At 37.2% G+C, this 19,053-nt stretch overlaps 3 protein-coding genes across 4 annotated transcripts in view; 2 read left to right on the plus strand and 1 right to left on the minus strand.

Annotated features, from left to right (window-relative positions):
- LOC134792314 (protein draper) overlaps positions 1 to 5,603 on the plus strand; it is a 50,786-nt gene extending 45,183 nt beyond the window's left edge. The window contains 2 exon segments of the mRNA XM_063763582.1: positions 158 to 283; positions 863 to 5,603. Coding sequence (XP_063619652.1) covers positions 158 to 283; positions 863 to 1,248 — 512 coding nt within the window. The 3' untranslated portion in view covers positions 1,249 to 5,603.
- A 576-nt stretch (positions 5,604 to 6,179) lies between these two features.
- Positions 6,180 to 8,751, plus strand: LOC134792315 (uncharacterized). Its single transcript, XM_063763583.1, has 2 exons — positions 6,180 to 6,268; positions 7,345 to 8,751. The coding sequence occupies exons 1-2, from the start codon at positions 6,227 to 6,229 to the stop codon at positions 8,692 to 8,694; spliced, it is 1,392 nt and encodes a 463-aa protein (XP_063619653.1). The 5' UTR covers positions 6,180 to 6,226; the 3' UTR covers positions 8,695 to 8,751.
- Positions 8,752 to 13,043: 4,292 nt separating this feature from the next.
- The window catches only part of LOC134792369 (acetylcholine receptor subunit alpha-like), a 126,502-nt gene continuing 120,492 nt past the window's right edge, over positions 13,044 to 19,053 (minus strand). The window contains exons 8-10 of one of the 2 annotated variants that reach the window (XM_063763650.1): positions 17,361 to 17,555; positions 13,902 to 14,115; positions 13,044 to 13,441 (exon numbers count right to left, since the gene is read on the minus strand). In XM_063763650.1, the coding sequence (XP_063619720.1) occupies positions 13,247 to 13,441; positions 13,902 to 14,115; positions 17,361 to 17,555 (604 nt within the window). In that variant the 3' untranslated portion in view covers positions 13,044 to 13,246. The remainder of the gene's footprint in view (positions 13,442 to 13,901; positions 14,116 to 17,360; positions 17,556 to 19,053) is intronic. The other variant, XM_063763651.1, reaches the window with a different exon arrangement.

Consider the following 19,053-nt stretch of genomic DNA (forward strand, 5'->3'; position numbering starts at 1 on the left):
CAACTTTTTGTTCTAACTGACAGGCCGATTCCGTCCAGCGGACTGTTAATCAGTGGGCCCCTTTAGGACTGAGTAATCAATTAAAAAAAAACTGATAACTGTAACACTGTTTTCTATGCATCAAAATAACAAATAACTTAATTAATTTTTCCCACAGCGTATGACCCGCTGTCGTGTATCAAGAATAAGGACGCGGACCTTACGAACCCGAACCTGTACCACTGCATTGATGACAACAAGCTGGATCACGTGTACGATGAGATCAAGCACAAAGAGGGATACGGTAAGACTTGTTTATTATTCTTAATTTCTTTTACACGGCTGTCGGGACGAGAAATTTAGCAGAGGCAACAAGAGTTGGTTAAAACTCGAGCCTTTAGGACAGGTCGTATGCGTTGGGTTTTTGTCAACATTTGGTTGCGTTTGAGCAACGATGTGGCTGATCCTTTACGAGTCTAAATTAGATAGACACAGAGAGAGAGAGAGAATTTTAAAAGGCTCTACGTTTAAAGTCAGTCTGACCTGACACAAAAAGACAGCTTTGAAGTGTTAAGTTCACAGAATTTGGTACACTGAATTCCGTTTTGTCATACTTAATTAAATTTGATACAAATTACTTAAATAAGGTGTATTCGGGTATTACCGAATGTCGGATAATTCCGAAATTCAGATGAAAATCACCCTTAATTCCATCATAATAAAAGTCTCTTTCGGAATTATCCGACAGTTTTCGACATTCGGAATTACCCGAGTAAACCTTATGTACTTATTTTACTTTTTGAAGGCCATTTACTAGAAATATCCTTGACATCCCTTTTAGTGAATGTTCCTAGCTTTTATCTTATAATTCCCTTTCTTACAGAAATGGAATACGACCACCTAAATTACACGCCACCAGCCAACAAATGGAAGCCGCACTATCAGCGCATGGCCAACGGTTTCACACCTTCACCTTCAGCCACATCCAGCGCCACACCAAGCGAGGTTTCCGTACCGCCCATCCCACCTTTACCAAAACTTAACGTCGCCCACGTGTCCCCCGTAGCGCGCCCCCCCGCAGCGCGCCCCCCCGTGGCCCCCGTGGCCCCCGTGGCCCCCGTGAGTGCCGTGAGTTCTGCACCGCCCGGGAGTACCGGGGCCCCCGCAGCCCCCTCGAGTGCCGCGGCCGCGAGTGCGGGGCCCCCCGCGCTGACGCCGCCGGTGCCGCCGCCGCGCGACACCGTCATTGAGGACGTCGAGTCGCCATGACACGATGAGTGGGTGAGACTGTTTGACTCCGTTATGGGTGAATAAGTTTGCCGGGAGACCGTTGCATAACCGCGTATACATCGCGAAGCATCATTGCGAGATATACGAAGAAATATCGATCACAGTTGTTATGCGATAATCATACGTAACATGGATAGTTGAATATCTCACCCGTTTCCCGTGTCACAATGTTAGTAAAGAACTGTATAACGTAAGTGATCTCCTGTTTTTAAATGAATTCATAAATTTATTACGTCTACTGCGTTAAAGAAATAATATAACGTAAGTCTTAGGATAAGGGTTGTGGCGGAACTTTATTATTTACGTATATTCATCATTAAACCGAAATCAGAGAATGTATTTACAATCGAAATTTAAAATCAAAATATTTCACATTTAATGAAATATTATTTATCGGCATCTCAAGTGTTTTAACATGTCTGTTTTACTGTTATAAAATAACGAAAATATTTTTTTATTTAGTAGGGAATGTTTTAATTTGATATCATTACTTTTAAGTAGATAAAAACTGCCCATCGCTTTAATTTCATATCTAAAGATTGCGCATTGATATTTACACTACCATATTCATTGTAGATTAAGAAAACTTTAACTCGTTTAATTCATTCTATTGGTACCGCCTAATCATGTTTTTGTTATATACCTAATTATATACAAATCAATAAATGTAACCTATTATTTAGGTTCTACAGAAAGTATTTGTATCGTCTAAAACAAGGAAGAGTACGAAAAACAAAATTTTACATCGGTAGCTAATGTAAAAAAATTGGTGGCTGTATTAATAGTAGATTGTACAACAAGGGCATAAAGTGACCCATGTTTACCCGAGGCAATTTTTTGGTCTGAGCGAAGCGAAGACCAAAATAGTAGACGAGGGTAAAAATTGACATTTATGCCCTTGTACTCTGCTTTTCACTTCGATTGCGAGGAAATTATATTTTTCACGGCAATTTACACCACGAAATTGTCGTAAAGCGAAAGAACATAATACAATATACATAACCAATTCCCGCCAACTAACTTTTTAATTATTTTTTTTTAATTTTCAACATGTGATCAGAGTTTCAGACGCTTGGTTTTCTGCCAAGTCAAACATTTCGGAGCATTTTTGAACGATAATCGACTCCTATTTTATGTGATTTACTAAATTTAATGACAGAAAATACGGATTTCTAATAAATTGTAGCAAAAATAAAATAATATAACAAGTTTTGTCATCTACACAATTTTATTGCTCAGTAAAATTGTGCAATATGTTTTAACTGTTTGGCTGTTGAGACCGATTACCTTAGTCTTAGAAGAAAATTTTACTTTTATGCTCTAGAGCATAAAATGCGATTTTATGTCGTCTACGCACGACATAAAGGTGCACTTTTTGAGCATGAGAAGTGAAAATGTTATTTTATCATGTCACCATGTTAAATCAAATATGGTACAAAACATATGGTACGTACGTAGTGTATTTAACAGTGGCCAAGTAAAGTTTCGTACAAGGCCAGTAGTTCAAATAGTACTGTTGCTCAATATCGATATAATTATACTATAACATTATTCAAGCAACAGTAATACGAAAACTTCCGTTAATAAACGTCACTATTACGTCACTTGTATCAATATACGAAAAGTTATTAACATATAAATATTACAAAATAAATGAACTATTGTAATTGTATTGAAACGTAATTTATACGACGATTACTTATGGTTTGGGATAGACACAAGTTTTTCAATTTCATTTTCTACCTTAATACGATAATCATAAAGTCTATTCTAGAACCAAAATACTTATAAGTATGTACAAAAGTTTGTATGGTGTGATTTTTATTAACATATTAACAACACACATTTTGCCTGTTGAATGGCTGCAAACTTTCGTCAGCGAAATATTAAGTAAAGAGGTGCATGAATATTTTAGGAAATAAAAATGTTGCTTCAACAAGTAAACATTTAATTAAAATAAAAAACCGCCATATCAAATTTATTGTTGGAAAGACCGTCATACGGCAAGAGCTCTCATATTCGTATACCTAAACTTCACTCCTGCTCTATCGACCTTTTGTGAGTGGAGTATATGTACAAAAGTGAAAAGCTTCGAAAGAGCCTGTAGACGGTCTTTCTCTACCTATAGACGGTCTTCGCCACATAGACCTTAGGTAGCATTTAAACTAAAAGTAATCGTCTAATGATATTGCTTCTTCACGTACCGTGTGACGCTTCGTGAAAAGCAATAACCCTAGTGATATCCTATAGTATTATAAGCTGTAATATTCTCACCGTGGATGCACTTGTTACATTCCACATGTGTTTATACTTTGTTTTTAATCATTTTACAGTTTAATATTTTATAATACTTATATCTTATTTATAAAATTAAAAATCAAGATTTATTTTTATCCTAAAGTTAATTTTGTCTTATGAATCGATATCATGTAAATGTAATTTATAACACATATCTTGTAAGCCCTATACGTGTATCTTTATTGTGAATTTCATGTTAAATAATTCAAACTTTACTCTGTTATGAACTGTTTTTAATAAGCTAACGAAAAAATACGATGAATTTAACGGAGTAAAAATTAAGAGTAGAGTTGTACTACTATCTTACCACACTTATGTACAAATGGGAATATTATAATTTTGTATTCATCTTTCATTGCACTAGGTTGTAAAAGTGTAAACATATGCGTATTCTCATTTTCCGTAAAGTTGTTTACTCTGAGTATTCAATTTTATACTTTATTTCAATGGCATAAAGTAACAAATGAAATAATGCTATCTTTGGTAAAGATGTTTTTTTACTGTACAAGGTGCGTAGTGTGGTAGGTCTGTGATTTAAGCAAGTTATTTAGGTACGCATGTTAGATACTAAGGATGAGTGATGTTTGCTCAAAAAGTGCCAATTTGTAAGTTGTGTAAGGTTTAGGTGTAAAGTTAATTGACAAGGAATCTCTGCATTTCATTCAAATTGGGCTTTTTAAATTGAAAACCGTATTAAAAACTACAATTATGCTAGTTTTAAAACTCGTCTGTATATCATGTCACAATAACTTATCATATCTAATCTACCAAAAAGGCATTTACTCACCAATATTGATAATAAGTATGTATGTATACCATAATTGTAACTTTTTCCATAACAAACAATCAATGCTCTAGGATGTATGACATATCTTTCGTTGGAACTATAGTTAATAAAGTATAAAAAACCACCTGACTGTCATACATCTAAACCTACCTACCTTTAAATATGTAAAAACCGACTAGTGCGGTTTGTAACACATCTGAAGCCGGTTGTGGGTCTGTGGCATTCAGATACCTATCGAATGATAAGTTGATTCAAGCTAGGATTTTTTTTTCTTGGCCTGTTGTGTCCCACTGCTGCATGGGCAAAGGCCTCCCTCTCTTTCTTCCACGCGTCTTGTTCTATGGTAATATTAGGCCAATCTTTCCGAAAGACGTCAAGATCGTGCCGCCACCTCCTTCTAGGTCTGCCGTGACGCCGCACTATATTTAGTGTCCACTCGGTAGTTTTCTTGGCCCACAAGTAATTTGGCATACAGCAGATGTGTCCGGCCCAGTCCCATTTAAGCTTGGCATCTAGCTATCCTTTAATTAGTAATAAATGTAATAATTTAAATCATGCATTAAACCTTGTCTGAATGCTCGAAGGTTGAAATTGGGCTGTAACCGCGCGCATCAGTTGACGTCTTTAGCGGTCAAAGGATTAACTGACCACCGATGAACCTTATGTGTTTGTAATAAGGCTTACAACTTATCAATTAACTCCATCTACCCATTCTCTGAATATTGTGTCTGAGCTTTAGCTATTAGTCACGTTGCGTTCCCTAGCATTGCGACAGCTTGGATTGTTTCGGCCTTATCGGGAGCCCTTCTTCAGGCGCTATACTCGTATGCTATCACGACAGGGTTCACCTTAAAGGCCAGAGCACACCGGCTGCGTGTGCTTAGACGTGCACGTAAGAATCGTGCGTACACGTCACGTACATGTTTACAACGCGCACGTGCATGTTTACGCTCACGCATCTGGTGTGCACAGGACTTAACTTTAAATGTATTTTGCCTACAGTTGCTATTAATGCAGGAGTTAAACCATTTTCAACAAATTAATTATAAAAAATATATAAGTAATATAAGAGCGTAAAAACATGAAAAGTAAACGTGGGGCGATTGTGTTGCGAGGGCTATGGGAATTGTCAGTTTATGTAGTGTACAAATCAACTGACAATAATTTATTTTGTAAATGTTTACATTGTAGTTAAACCTAAGGAAATTTTAATGAGAAATATCGAGCCACTTTATCTTTGGCACTTATATACCTAGTTTGTGATAAATTATTTTACATGTAAGCAAACATTTGAATACAAAAATTACTCCCATTTAAAATATTGTTTTCATTCATTATTCCAACTGTTAAAATTGTAATTTATTAACACAATGTTTTTAATTAATATACCTATTATAAGTAGGTGTTATTGAAAATGTACCTGTAGCTGTACGTATTTGTTTTGGCGGGTTCCGAAAAGAAACTCTTTAGTACAATTTTGGTATAATTCAGAACGTTTATAGTGATTTACTTTAACGTGCTTTAACATAAAAAGAGACGATTTAACGCACAAGCGTTAAGCAAAAGTTTTTCACTGTTATCTTATTTAGGTACCTGTTTTCGTATCCAAAATAATACCCCTTTCTCTATTTACTCCAATGAGCTTACTCCAAAAAACGGCAGCCTACAAAAAACTAGGTTATTTCAGCGCGCAAAAACTTATTAATTAATATGGCTTATACGCTGCAGCTAATATTGACACAGCTGCGCCGTGACGCGTGTCTTGTTTGGGCAAATAATACTTAAATTACTACTAAAATAACGAAAGTACGGCCTGTAAGAACCTCCGCGCCGCGCGTACGCCTCGTATTTATAAACGGATATTCGTGAAATATGAAGGTGCTTGCGATCATCTTGTCGGGATTAGTGATGCAGGTAAGATTTTCATTATCATTTTTTAATATTTTTAAAATGGGACTAGATGTAACAAGTTCCATTAGTAGTTTTACTTCAGTATATTAAACAAAAAGTAAGACCACTTCAGCCTAGACGGTTGCCTACGAAGCAGTCATTCGGGATCTCGGTCAATGTCCAGCGGCGGTAGCACGGTCGCATTTTTGTCGCTTGTCACCATGCCTGTCACGTTCTAACAAGTATGTAAGTGTGAAAGTGACGGGCATAGTGATAGACGATAAAAATGAAACCATGCTGCGCCCTCAGAGAGTAGAATTAAACACGTTGTTTATAATATCGTCGTGTAGTACCTCAATACTATACTTGCCGCAAAACTACCTGGCGACTGAGATCATAATGCTATCTCCTTTACCCTTGTTAACCATCCAATCAAGAGTGAAAGAGATGGCATTATGACCTGACTCGCCACTTAGTTTTGCGGCAAGTATATATAATACGAGCTATATTTGTTAAGCTTCCTGTGAAAGTAAGTTATTTATTTAAAAAATGTGTCTACTCAGTAGTACATTGTATTAAGGGCGGTAAACAAGAATTTACGAACGAGTGTGAATTGAAGACCGAAGTCGAAGGCGAGCGCGTAATTAACACGTGTTCATAATTCCCGTACCCCCAGTGGCACTCGCAATGTTTTTCATCACACTTCTGAGGAAAAAAAGGGGAAAAAATATAAACTTCTGCCTAATTTCGGACGTAGGTACAGTACAGCTCTAGGTCGAAATATAGGATTTAGGTACGGACCGCAATGCGCCTACGTTGTAATAACACCTTTTACGAGCAAGTGTGATGAAAATCATTAAAATATGCTCCTCATTTCCTTCATCCCCTTACCGCAATAAGGCCGCTTGTTATTATCTGCCCTCAAGAGAAACAAATACCTACCTACTGGTCTTAGCTGACATCGCTCTTGACTTGAATTTATTTATAGTGTTTTAAATATTCTACCTGTTGTTTTCACACAGTGCAACAGAATGTTTAATTATAAAATGTGTCGTGTTTATTACTTACGAATTACGCATTAACTCTGATAATTATTTCAGACATCTGCGTCATTCTTCGACGAAATGCGTGGCGCGGTGTCCTCGGTGGAGAGTAGCTTTGAGAATCTTCTGAATGACGTCATATACGACGTCAGGGAAACCATCGACTGCACTCTAATGGCAGTTGAGCAGATGCTGGCTTTAGGTGTGTTTAGAGATCCTTCGGATTATGATAAACGGTGCAGAGGTACTGAAGCGGTCGAGCAGCCACCGCCACCACCACCACTCGTGGTAGCCACCGACCCACCTCCACCAGTCGTGGTAGCCACCGACCCACCTCCACCAGTCATGGTAACCACCGACCCACCTCCACCACCTGCCCCAGAAACACGCCTCATCGAAATCCCTCTTACGAAGATGGAACATAGACAAGTCGACTCCTCAATATTAAACGTAGACCAAGTTCTATGCGATATCTTAAAAAAAGATGACATTCACGCTCAACTAGAAACTGTTAAATTGGCTCTCATAAACGAAACCGAACGATTAACTGAAATCAGTGAACTACTAAAGAAACAACTTGAAGAACTCTCGGCAGAAGTGAAAGAAAAGTTTAAAGCGATTGAACTGCAGACGTCAGAACCGTCTGTTGAGAGCATTTGGAACGACATTAAATTGTTGCACAAAATAGAACATAAACATAAGAATACAGACGATGCTAAGAAAATCAGCCGTGTTCTGGACCAGATCTTAAGTATCCTCGATTCGAACAAGGAAGATCGCTCCGCCGCAGACGATAACAAAATACATGAAATTATGCTCAAACTTAGCAAGCAAACTAGAGATGGGGACAGTGACATCTGGACAGACCTTAAGAATTATCCAAAAGATTTTCGCGAATATGCCAAAAGAGTATTTGATGAAAATAGATCGACTTTACCACTTGATGACACAACTAAGAAACCCGAACTTAAAAAAGTTATAGAGAGTGATGCTGGGAAAATAGACGTAAAGGTCATCCTTCAAACTAAAAAAATAAATGAAACAGACAAAAATAATGACCAAACTAAAAAGACAGATAATATTGACAACAAAGATGACCAAACTGAAAAACCAAAAGAAGTTACCACAGTTAAACTTAAACGTAAAACGAGAAAACCAAAAAGAACCACAACTACTACTACCGAAAGACCATTAACCGTTGAGGAGTTGGCAGCTCAATACGGTTCGCTATTTGATGTGGTGCCAGATATCGATAGTATAGAGAACCACAAAGCGCTTGAAAGTTCGAAGAGAATAATGCAAGATGACGCTCTGAATACTGCAGTCATGAACAGTATATCCCAAATGGAGTCAAGCAAAGATGCGCGTTATCTTTTCGATGACCCTGACCTGCTTAAAAGATTTTAAGGTATAAAAGAGAAATGCCATTATGTAGTTGCTATCAAATTGCACTGTAAATGTGATACCGCCTTTAAATTAAGTACATATTTATATAGTTTATTGTTTCTTATTTATTTGGGTATGAAATGTGTATTTATTTTTATGTTACGAATTATTATTACGAAATCATTACACTTGACATGTTACACGCCTTTTTTTTAAGATTAAATTAATGATCGTAATGAAAGTTTGTGATAATCTCAAACCGAGTCTCAAACACGAGACTATTTCAATCTGAGAGGATATAACCAAACGGAGACGCCTTGTCTGTAATTTTCGGTACATAACAGTCTGCCAGTTTTTGCGGGGGAGGGGCATGAGATTATATTTACATGCTTGGCATGTAGTCATCAAAAAGTTAAAAGGGACTTTATAATATTTAACTAACACTAGGAGAAATTTTGTAAACACAGGGCCATGTCATGAACTGTATAAAACAATCTGGAATTGCGCGTTACTTTACCAGGTAATTTCAGTAAGATGTAATAGCATCTGTAGTTATATAATATCGGTCCGCCCCGAGACCCCTCGGTAATTGAGTTTTGTGTACACACCTGTGCTAATCGAAGAGGAAAGTCAATCTACAAAGCAAACACCGAGTTTCTATATTATAACGATTTTATTAACAATATAAATACGTAATTACAAACTTATTATTCTACAATTGAGCTGCGCTACTCTACCGCGAGCAGTCAACGTGCTTACTTTAGTAGTTCTATTTGGTTAATCTTACTCTGTTCGTTATGAGGGTCACTACGCTGCACCTTTACCTCATGTCTTCAGCTATTTAATCCCTCTGACCGGAGATCACTTGATCTAATGAGTTTTTCATTAACCATCTCTTGACCTAATGCTTTTTTTGATTTTGTAAAAGTCATTATGTGATACAAATAAAAGTCTCATTCGATCAAAATTCTGTAGGTCTAATGAGGGTACACCCTATTCAACATATTGCTTGTAGTAATAGATATTCACATCCATATTAATTATAAATCGACTGCACTTAAGTGCTCCCATCTCCAGTGTTCACTTAATAATTATTTTCCGTTTTATACTTAACACGAAAAGCGTTATATAATTAGCAATTTTACGTGATGTTTTTTAAATTTTGTACAAATATATTTTAAAATTGTCATTTTAGTTTGTGTTCGTATTAAAATTAATGACTTATCTTCAATTCCTCTCCCATAAATTTGGCACCATACTTGTTAAAATATATCCAAATTTGATTTCTTCAATAGAGATATTCTGGCACAGTTTACTATTTCAAGAATTGTAAGGCGTGGCTTACTTTACCTAACTATGCTGTTGTATATAAGCTTGAAATATAATTGGATCATGTCATATAAAGAAAATGACCACAAAGCGAATTAATTAGAAAAGAAAATAACATAAATTCGTTCTTTAATGGGATTATAGATAAAGAGAACCTTTAATGTAGAGTTTTTGGCAGAAAGCTACCTACATGAAAAAAATAGTTAGGGAGGGGTAGTCTTTTGTGAAGATTTGGTGGACACAGGTAGGTATATACTTTATTTGTTGGTAAAAATATGTATCTTTCTACTAAAAACTACATGATTGATTCAAGACGAGTAAATTAACTGTAAAAATAATAAAGCAATAATTATAAATAATGATTTTCATTAAATTGGGATGAACGTATAGAGAGCGGCTGAAGCTTTAAAAAAGAAAGTATTTCTAAGTTTACATTCAGCCATTGTTGGTTTTTGATTTGAGCAATCGCTTAACGTAAATTGTTAAGTATTGTACTTATTATCATAAGGATAATTGTTTACATGCTAAATGGGCATTGGTGCGTCTCAAGGAAGTACGTTCGCTCCTTGAGGATATGTATGTATGTACAATATTTTTTTGAAATAAATACATCGTTATTACTTGTTGTGGTTCTGCATTTCATTGTATAATCATAACATTTCAATGTAAATACTTGACTGATATATATATCTAAATAAAATTCAAATATAATCTCATACCTTTCTTTAGTACATGGCGGCATATTGATCAAATATTTCATTTTTCTTATAAATAATAAAATCGATATCTTTACGTTTATGTACATGTTCTATTCTACGACAAATGTAAGAAATTGCTTAGAAGTTTGAAGGATATAGCTATTCGATAGTAGAATTAATTCATCAAGATAGAAGTAGGTATAATTATACTTATGATAATTGCTTAGTTTTCCTAGTCTATTTTGATTCGATGTCTACTTATTTGCTAACAATTAGGAATGTGTGGTACAAAACAAACGGTCTTAATTCAATCTTACCAGAATAAGCGAGGTGCGAATAGGAGAATCCGTATACGTTGAGATGAAGCGTGTCTAAGTGTATTAATGTACTGGCTAGTCGGGTGCTATAGCTACACGATTTTATTGAACACAGACAATATTTATTTGGTGGTGTTTCGTTTTTATTACTTAAGTTTATTACTTTAGTTATCGATAACATTGCTACAAATAAAATCACCGTTACGTCATTGCACTAAACATTCATTAATACAGTCAGCAGCAATGTTTGCTAAGCGGGCGTGGTATTCAAAATGATCTTGACGCGACTTTATTGTTAAGGGAATAAGAGCGCGTCAAGGTAATTTTGAACACCTCACCCGCTTAGCAACTTCTGCTGCTGACTGTACGAAAATTAACTCAATACCACAACTCCGAAAATCTACGTGACTGGTAACACGTAACAAAGGTACCGTGTGTAAGAAAAACTGCTAAGGGTTTCGAAAAGCCGTTGTCCGTACCCTTTCATGTTCGTCGTAAAAGTTAACCTATCGATTTAGTTGTTATTCGATAAACTCGCCCTAAAGCTAGACATTTATCTTTATGTATCCTGATAATACGGTCAAAACGGTATCTGAAGATTAATAAGGGTGATAACAAAGCCCTTGATACAGGGAGCACGCACGAACCTTTTAACCGATTTATTTGTTTTCGCGTTTGTTTGACATCACTCCTGTTACTACGATTGATATTGTATGAAGGTCGAATATTTTGGTACATTTTATATGTTTTGTAAGTAGGTCCTATCTTTGTGCGCCGTAATAAATATTGTCATAACTTTTCCGGGCGTTGAAAAATAGCCGCCGTCTTCCAAAATGTAAGTACCTACCTACTCAATCTTGGAGCGGCATCCAACCCTTCATAATCTGATCTTACACTACTTTCAGTGTGTTCTACACGCATGTATATAAAGTGCGGTCTCGGGTACTTTCTCGTAATATATTAGATTTTCTTCAACATTACTTTTTCCAAAATGGCGTCTTTTCTTTAAGATTTTACTGGGGAACCGAAATGTACATTTCGGGACTCGATAGTAATACAATCTCCAACTTACAATCAGTTAATACATTTCCAAAACATTTCGATATTAATACAAATTGATCGTACTATTTATACACAAAAATATTACATAAAAATGCAGTCGTAGCACAAAATATTCACTACACATTATTGTCATGCTTTTGTATTGAACTTTAGAGAAATCACGTGAATCGCAAAACAAGACCGAGGCGGTCAAGCCAGGGGTCCGTAACCATAGGTTCAGTAATAACAAAAGGAAATCAGGATAACAGACATATAGTGCAGAGCTTAAGAGATACGAGAGGTCCTTAATTAGTCTAATACATACACATATGACATATGTATACGAGTCGTGGAATAGAACACGTGGCGGGAGGGACGGGTGTGCGTTAGGTCTTGAGCGACGGCCGCCAATCTCGCTGTGATTAATTTGAAGCCTCCGAGCTTAGTTATGAGCCTCTGAACCAACCAATTTAGCAAAACTGTTATTAGAGAGTATCCCATTTAAAATTGACCGGCGATCGATATTAGACCTTTACTAACTGGGTTTACTTTAGATAGTTTAGGCACTGTTTTTAGCAATCGAAAACGTTGTTGTCGATTTAAGTAAGTAGGTACATATTCCTCATGCATACAGCATTGGGCCTGTGCCTGAACCTGTTACAAAAATTCAAACGGTAAACAACAGTACGTCTACCATCAGTTTTTACATTGACATATACGCTCACGTCTACGTAACTTACTTTCTATGCATCTCGCTCGTACTCGCATATTAGTGCAAGCGAGATGTTCAGAAAGTAAATTACGTAGACGTGAGCGCTATGTCAATGTCAAAACTGATGGTAGAGGCTCTGAACGGCGCTTTTACTATCGACATAGCCCAATTACGTAGTTACCTACCTTAGTTTTAACACAGCATCATAATGCTTCGAGTTCCTTGACAATTAAAAAAAAACAGTATCTATGTATCCCTGAAGAGTGAAGAAATGCTTAAAAGGTTTATTGAGGGCTTTACCCAAAGCCCTACGAACAATTTTGCTAAACGGTCACGATGACAGCGTCGACTCAGTAAAAACAAATGAATACAATCGACGCTGCCAGCGTCTAATGAATTTGCTCGCGTTTTTTCCGAGGCATTAGTAAATTCCACAACCCACAGTGAGATCAGCCACCGTCATTATTAAATAAGATTTACACCGGCGGCGGACACCGCACTAGTGTGGAGGTGGCGATCTGGTTGAAGGCCTTGTCGATGGGCACTCGGTCGTCGTACAGCGTGGGTGCTTGCAGGATGATGCCGGCCGTGCCCACCAGCACGGCGAGCGTGAAGATCCACAGGAATAGTCTGTCTAGCACCATAGCTACGTACTTCCAGTCTTCTTTTACCTGTACAAATAGGTTACGCTCAACATAATATGCTTGAGAGAAGCTATTTTCTGTATATTTTGTAGAAAATAGAGTTATAATAGCCATCGGTGGCATATTGAATGGACGTACTTAACACCATGCTTTGCTTTATCCTTACATTGTCCTAATTGAGCTTTACGATTTTAGGTTGCTTGTGAATCAGTGATATTTTAAGCTGCATACTAAAAGCTAAGGATTTTGTGCTCGGCGAGAAGCACGCACAGTGGACTTCTGGTAGGCAAGAGGGGTGACCCTGGCAGTGAGTGGCAGTTCGAGCATATGAGCATCAAATATGTTGGTACCTATAGTAGAGTCTTACTAAGCATCCTAGTATGATCTGCTGCGAACAGCAAGCAGAAGCACGTGCGGTGGACTTCAGGCGGATAGGGAGAGTGACTAAACCCAGGAGGCTGGTGTGGCACGAGCCTCAAATATGTACCTTAGTGGAGTCTTCGAGCATCCTAGTGTGCTCAGCTATAAACCGCACGCAGAAGCACGTGCGGTGAACTTCAGGTGGACACGAGGAGTGGCTGAACCCGGGAGGCGGGTCCGGCACGGGGCTGAGCTCCTCCTCAACCCCGCCGTTGAGCGCGCCGCCCTCTGTTGAGCCGTGGACGACGCAGCTGCCGCCGAAGCGATTGCTGTCACTCATACTGTGTAAGAAAAATGGTCGGTGTTAACTGTTGCATTTTGGTGTTAAAACACTGCAATCCATGATACATAATACATACACCAATTACAATACATGCAACAATTGTTTGCAAGTAAGAGATCTTTTAATAATGCCGATGTTCAACTGCTTTGCAAGATTTGTGCTAACCTGACAAAGTTCCCATGTATTTGCGTCTAATTAATAGTAACAACGCCAGTCTGTAAATTCTTCTGAAAACGCTTCTCAAGCTGAATTTTCGTCTGATGATGTGATGATATTCATAGTTTGGCTTTAAAATAATTTTATTTATGTCAAATTAAAACTCAGCTTCCTAACATTATCAGAAAAAAATGTACCTAACGCAGTTAGTGGAAAGTGCCTTGCTTATATTTCTAGATTCTTTCTAAGAAACAAACTAAAAAAAAAATGAAACGAACACGAGAGTAGTTTGTCATCAAAATAAACGTAATGTTTGTGTAACTCTATCTGGCAACGAAACACTACACGCGGGAGCCCGCGGCAGCGTAAGTTGTCGTGACCTCTTTCTGTGTGGCCGGCTTAGACTACCACCCACAGACTACGATACGATTTAATCGTACAGTCAGCAGCAGAAGTTTCTAAGCGGGCCAGGTGTTCAAAATGATCTTGACGCGACTTTATTGTTAAGAGAATAAGAGCGTGTCAAGGTCATTTTGAACACCTCGCCCGCTTAGCAACTTCTGCTGCTGACTGTATATTTGATTTGAATCCTACATTTTATTATTCAGGTATGTGTTTGAAGCAGCAATACCAAATGTATGCTAAATTTAACAATCAAATCAACCAGGAAACACAACAGTGGAAATTTAAACACTGAAAACAGGAATGTTATTATCTAATAGACAGATAAAAAAATAGCATAATCCCACTGCTGCGCACAGGCCTGTCTTTTTTTACGGTTTTTACCCTTTGGGTACGGAACCCTAAAATGACCTATGAACATTATGACGTGTACAAAGACACTCCCTTTGTTCTATTCATATCGGTACCAAACTTTGTATTTGTACCGACTGTTTGGACTTACGCGGACTCTAATAAAATTGCCATTCGCACTCTAGTTGTAAAAACATATTTGAACGCCAATGCCAATGTGTATGTGTAATTGTCTGTTGTCGTGTTAAGTCGTCTAAGTTCATCTAGGAAGTGGTCTGTGGTGGCCAGTCTATTCGCGTCCACGTAGCTTTTGCTGTAGGAGGAAGCGGTCAGACTTACGAGTGGGTCAACATATGTACAAAGGTTCTCGACCCTCGACCACTTGAGATAACTGTGCAGTGCGCACACTACAATTAATGCACTTCGTTGTACTTCTCGTCAACTTCGTATAGAGTTAGAGCAAGATAAGTCTGCATACGCAGAACAAGTGTTATTTATAGGTACGTCATAATTTCATAGAAGTTTGATGTTTAAAATAACGCTTGCACTGCGTGTGCTATCAAAATCGTTGCAGACTTATCTCGGTCTAACTCTTTTAAAGTCGATTAACGGCTCGATTCGGAAAATGAATTAGATTTCTACTAGACTTCAACAAGTTACGATACGGATAATTTAAAATATTTGTAAGATAGATATGTCAAATTTGACGTTTCCGCGATTCTAGAGGTCCTCTTGAACGATTTCGACAAGTTATGACTTAGATATCCAAGTCACATCTAGTCGATATCTAATGTAGATCTAGTTGATCTCTAAATCGTCTCAAGATCTTGTGATTATCTCGAAATTCGAATAGGCCTGTCAGTAGAGAAATTGAACGACTATTTCCACGAACACATTTCAACTATTTTATTTCTCAACCAACTTATCGCAGAACGATTATTAGTTGCCTAAACAAAGTTTACCAATTTCACATTTCGCATAGTTTCATTTGGAAGAACTATCCTCTAGTATATATTAAGCTCAGTTTACGCCAAATAAACATTTGCGAATAATAGGTACTTAAAACAATTTTAATTCGGGGACAAATTCTTTGGAAGACTTCCCAAACAATTTGATAAAATTTTCGCCGATAAAATATGAGTAAGTAAAAAAAAAATTAGAAAAAAAAAAAATGGTAGTAATGGGTGGTTAAAATATTATATGGGTAAGTAAATTCTATCTTCTACATAGTTTATATAGGAATGCACTAACATTTATAAAAGAATAAACGTTATATTAAACGTGAAATCTCGAGAGCTATTAAAAAGTTACCTACTTGAAAGCGATTTAGTTAATTCAGCAGAAAGTCACTTTTATAATTAATTGGTTTTTGTTTCAATTGCAATCTTGGAGCTTTTTTCATCAAATTATAATAAAAAAATTAACTTTGTTGCTATATTCATCCATTAGCAAACCCAGTACACGTTTGAGGTACGTTAACATTAAGGATAAAACAATTAAAGCTCTAAAAGTATATGCCACCATCTATTAGTTTTACAAATAATTACTATAATATTTTTACAGCTCACGTTCTAAAGTGTAATCGAAATATCCTTTTTAGGGTTCCGTATTAGTAAAGTTATTTGATAATACTTTTGACGCGTAGTCTCATCCGCAACTATTGATACTGACTAGCTAGACCTATGTAGTAAAGGCTTAACGAAGCTGTAGTATGTGTGTACCCGTGTGTAAATTGGGATGTTTAATTCGATTTCCTGTTACCTACATATCTATCCCTGACAGCATCAACCTTTTCCCAAACGTGGAACCTGTGTAAAATCAGAATAGGTTGGCAAACAGCATACCGCCCTCACATATACAGGTAGGCAACTAGGCAAGCATTCATATTGGTAAGCGGCCGCTGAAAGCGAGCCCACGTGGCTTTTGCCCGACCTCATATTTGCCGAGTCGAGACTCTTTGTGTGCTAAATTCAGTGTAGTTTCAGCACTTTTTGTAGACCTAAATACATTTTTTCTCAAACGCTTGAGACTGTTACAAATATTTAGCGCGTATTTATTTACCTATTATTTCATTTAAATAATCTTGTTGCCGAAAGTTGGTGTCAGCAACTTTTCTCTCGGAAATAAATATTTTTGGGATGCGTTTCTTGGAATACCTATGTACAAAATGATATTTCTATTTGGTTTTTACCGCTAACATTTCAGTAAAGAAAAACATCGTGAGAAAATAAGGATTTTCTTAAGATGTTTTTCTTTACAGTCACCTTCAGTTTGCCGGTCCAGCAGTTGTCTTCTGCCCCTACTACCCAGTCCAATACGTTTTAGTGCACTCACCCTGAATTCAAGTATGTTGTGTGTGTTAAGTCCTCCTTGCTAGGCGTCCGCGTGAGCGGGCGCGGGTGCGGCGCGGGCGGCGGCCAGGCGCCCGGCGCGCAGCAGTCGTCTTCTGCGGCTGCTAACCGGTACGGGTACAGAGGTCGCGCGGCGCCGCCACACCGCACGACCACGCCGCATGCTGTGTACCGCGACCTGAAACACGATATTTTATTAACATTTTTGTTTTATGCAACCTGCAATGTCTTAAAGGACTTAAAGTAGGTATATGTCTTAAAACAAAGTAAATAAAATTACCAAAAACAAACAACTATTTTAACTCATCTCCAGTATTTAGTACCTGTCTCAAGTTTGGGTACGTTTTTAAAGGGTTGTCAAAGCACTTTCAATATCCCTGTAGGCTTGGCACAGGAACGCCACTACAGTATCTCGCCCGCGAGATAGGCTACCTGTCTTTTTCTTACTATATTTATTAGAGAGGGACGCTAGGCCTACTAGAATTGCAAACGTTCATGGGTAGTTTGCCACCGGCATGTTATAAAAAGTATAATTATGCACCAAGATCCGTAAAAATTATATAATATAATTTATAACTTATAACCAAAGACTTCATCTGGCTTATAAAAGATACCATTTAAAAGGCGTGTAAACTTACGGGTTATACAATACCAAAGCTTGACTAGTGAAAGAAAACATCAAGAACCTGACCAACATATTGTTCTTGTACCGTAATAGGAATAGCGTTCCCGCCCTATTTATTACGTAAAGTTCTTAAAAGCAATGAAATCGTTAGGCAAGAACGATTGCCAAAAAAATACCATAATATATTTTGGCATATTTGGTTGATTCACTCTTACCCGTGTTTATCATCATTTATCATCCGCCATTGCAACCAAAACCGCCAACTACGCGTTCTCTACGTTGGTTCTGTGCCAACACCTCCATAATTGCACATAACAAAACCGAATGGCAAGCTCGTGCTTGCGTGGAGGCTGTAATGGCTGAAAACTTTGATTGTTCAAAAACTAGTGTTACAATGTTGGCACGTTTGAAGTGAATACATTTGTGTAATTTTAATTTGCTTCGCTCAATTTTGTAGTTAGATGGTTAAATAGACTCGGCGTCTTTAGCAAGCAAGTCAAGCGCACACACAAACGAGGAAGGTAATTGTTTTTATTATGCTATCCGCTCTTTGCTGCTGAAGATATGAAAGAATAACATTCAAATACAGTGTGTGAATATGTAACGAACATACATATACAATAAGGTGATTTAAGGTCGCAAAAATATTCGATAAAATTACTGATATTATGCGTTCGTTCCATGAATGGAACAACATCGCATGATTGGGAAGATGATGCCAAAATGTGGTGCTGTTGATTACTTAAAAACTTCATAGCATAATTTATTAACTGTCAAGTTAAAAATGATAAAATATCATCTATATCGTCAAAAAGCTTGTATTTTGATACCGCATCATCATAAGTATATAGGTAGGTACTAGGTACCTACGTAAGTTCTGGCTTGATGTCGACTTTAACGAAGTGCTTAATCGTAAATTGACATTGCTATTCCACTATTGTCCATCTATTATATGCCTTTGATGTTTTTATAGGTAGTTTGAAAGAAACACTTGAATGTTATTGGAAAATCCATATTAAAACAAAAATAGCAGTTAACAGAATTATGTTGT

Source organism: Cydia splendana, chromosome 7, assembly GCF_910591565.1.
Source record: "Cydia splendana chromosome 7, ilCydSple1.2, whole genome shotgun sequence".
Taxonomy (NCBI): Eukaryota; Metazoa; Arthropoda; class Insecta; order Lepidoptera; family Tortricidae; genus Cydia; species Cydia splendana.

Bases quoted from the DNA above. Each gene is read 5' to 3' on its own strand.
- LOC134792315 (XM_063763583.1), top strand. From the start codon at position 6,227: ATGAAGGTGCTTGCGATCATCTTGTCGGGATTAGTGATGCAG. The intron at 6,269-7,344 runs GTAAGATTTTCA...TAATTATTTCAG, and splicing joins TGTCGGGATTAGTGATGCAG to ACATCTGCGTCATTCTTCGA.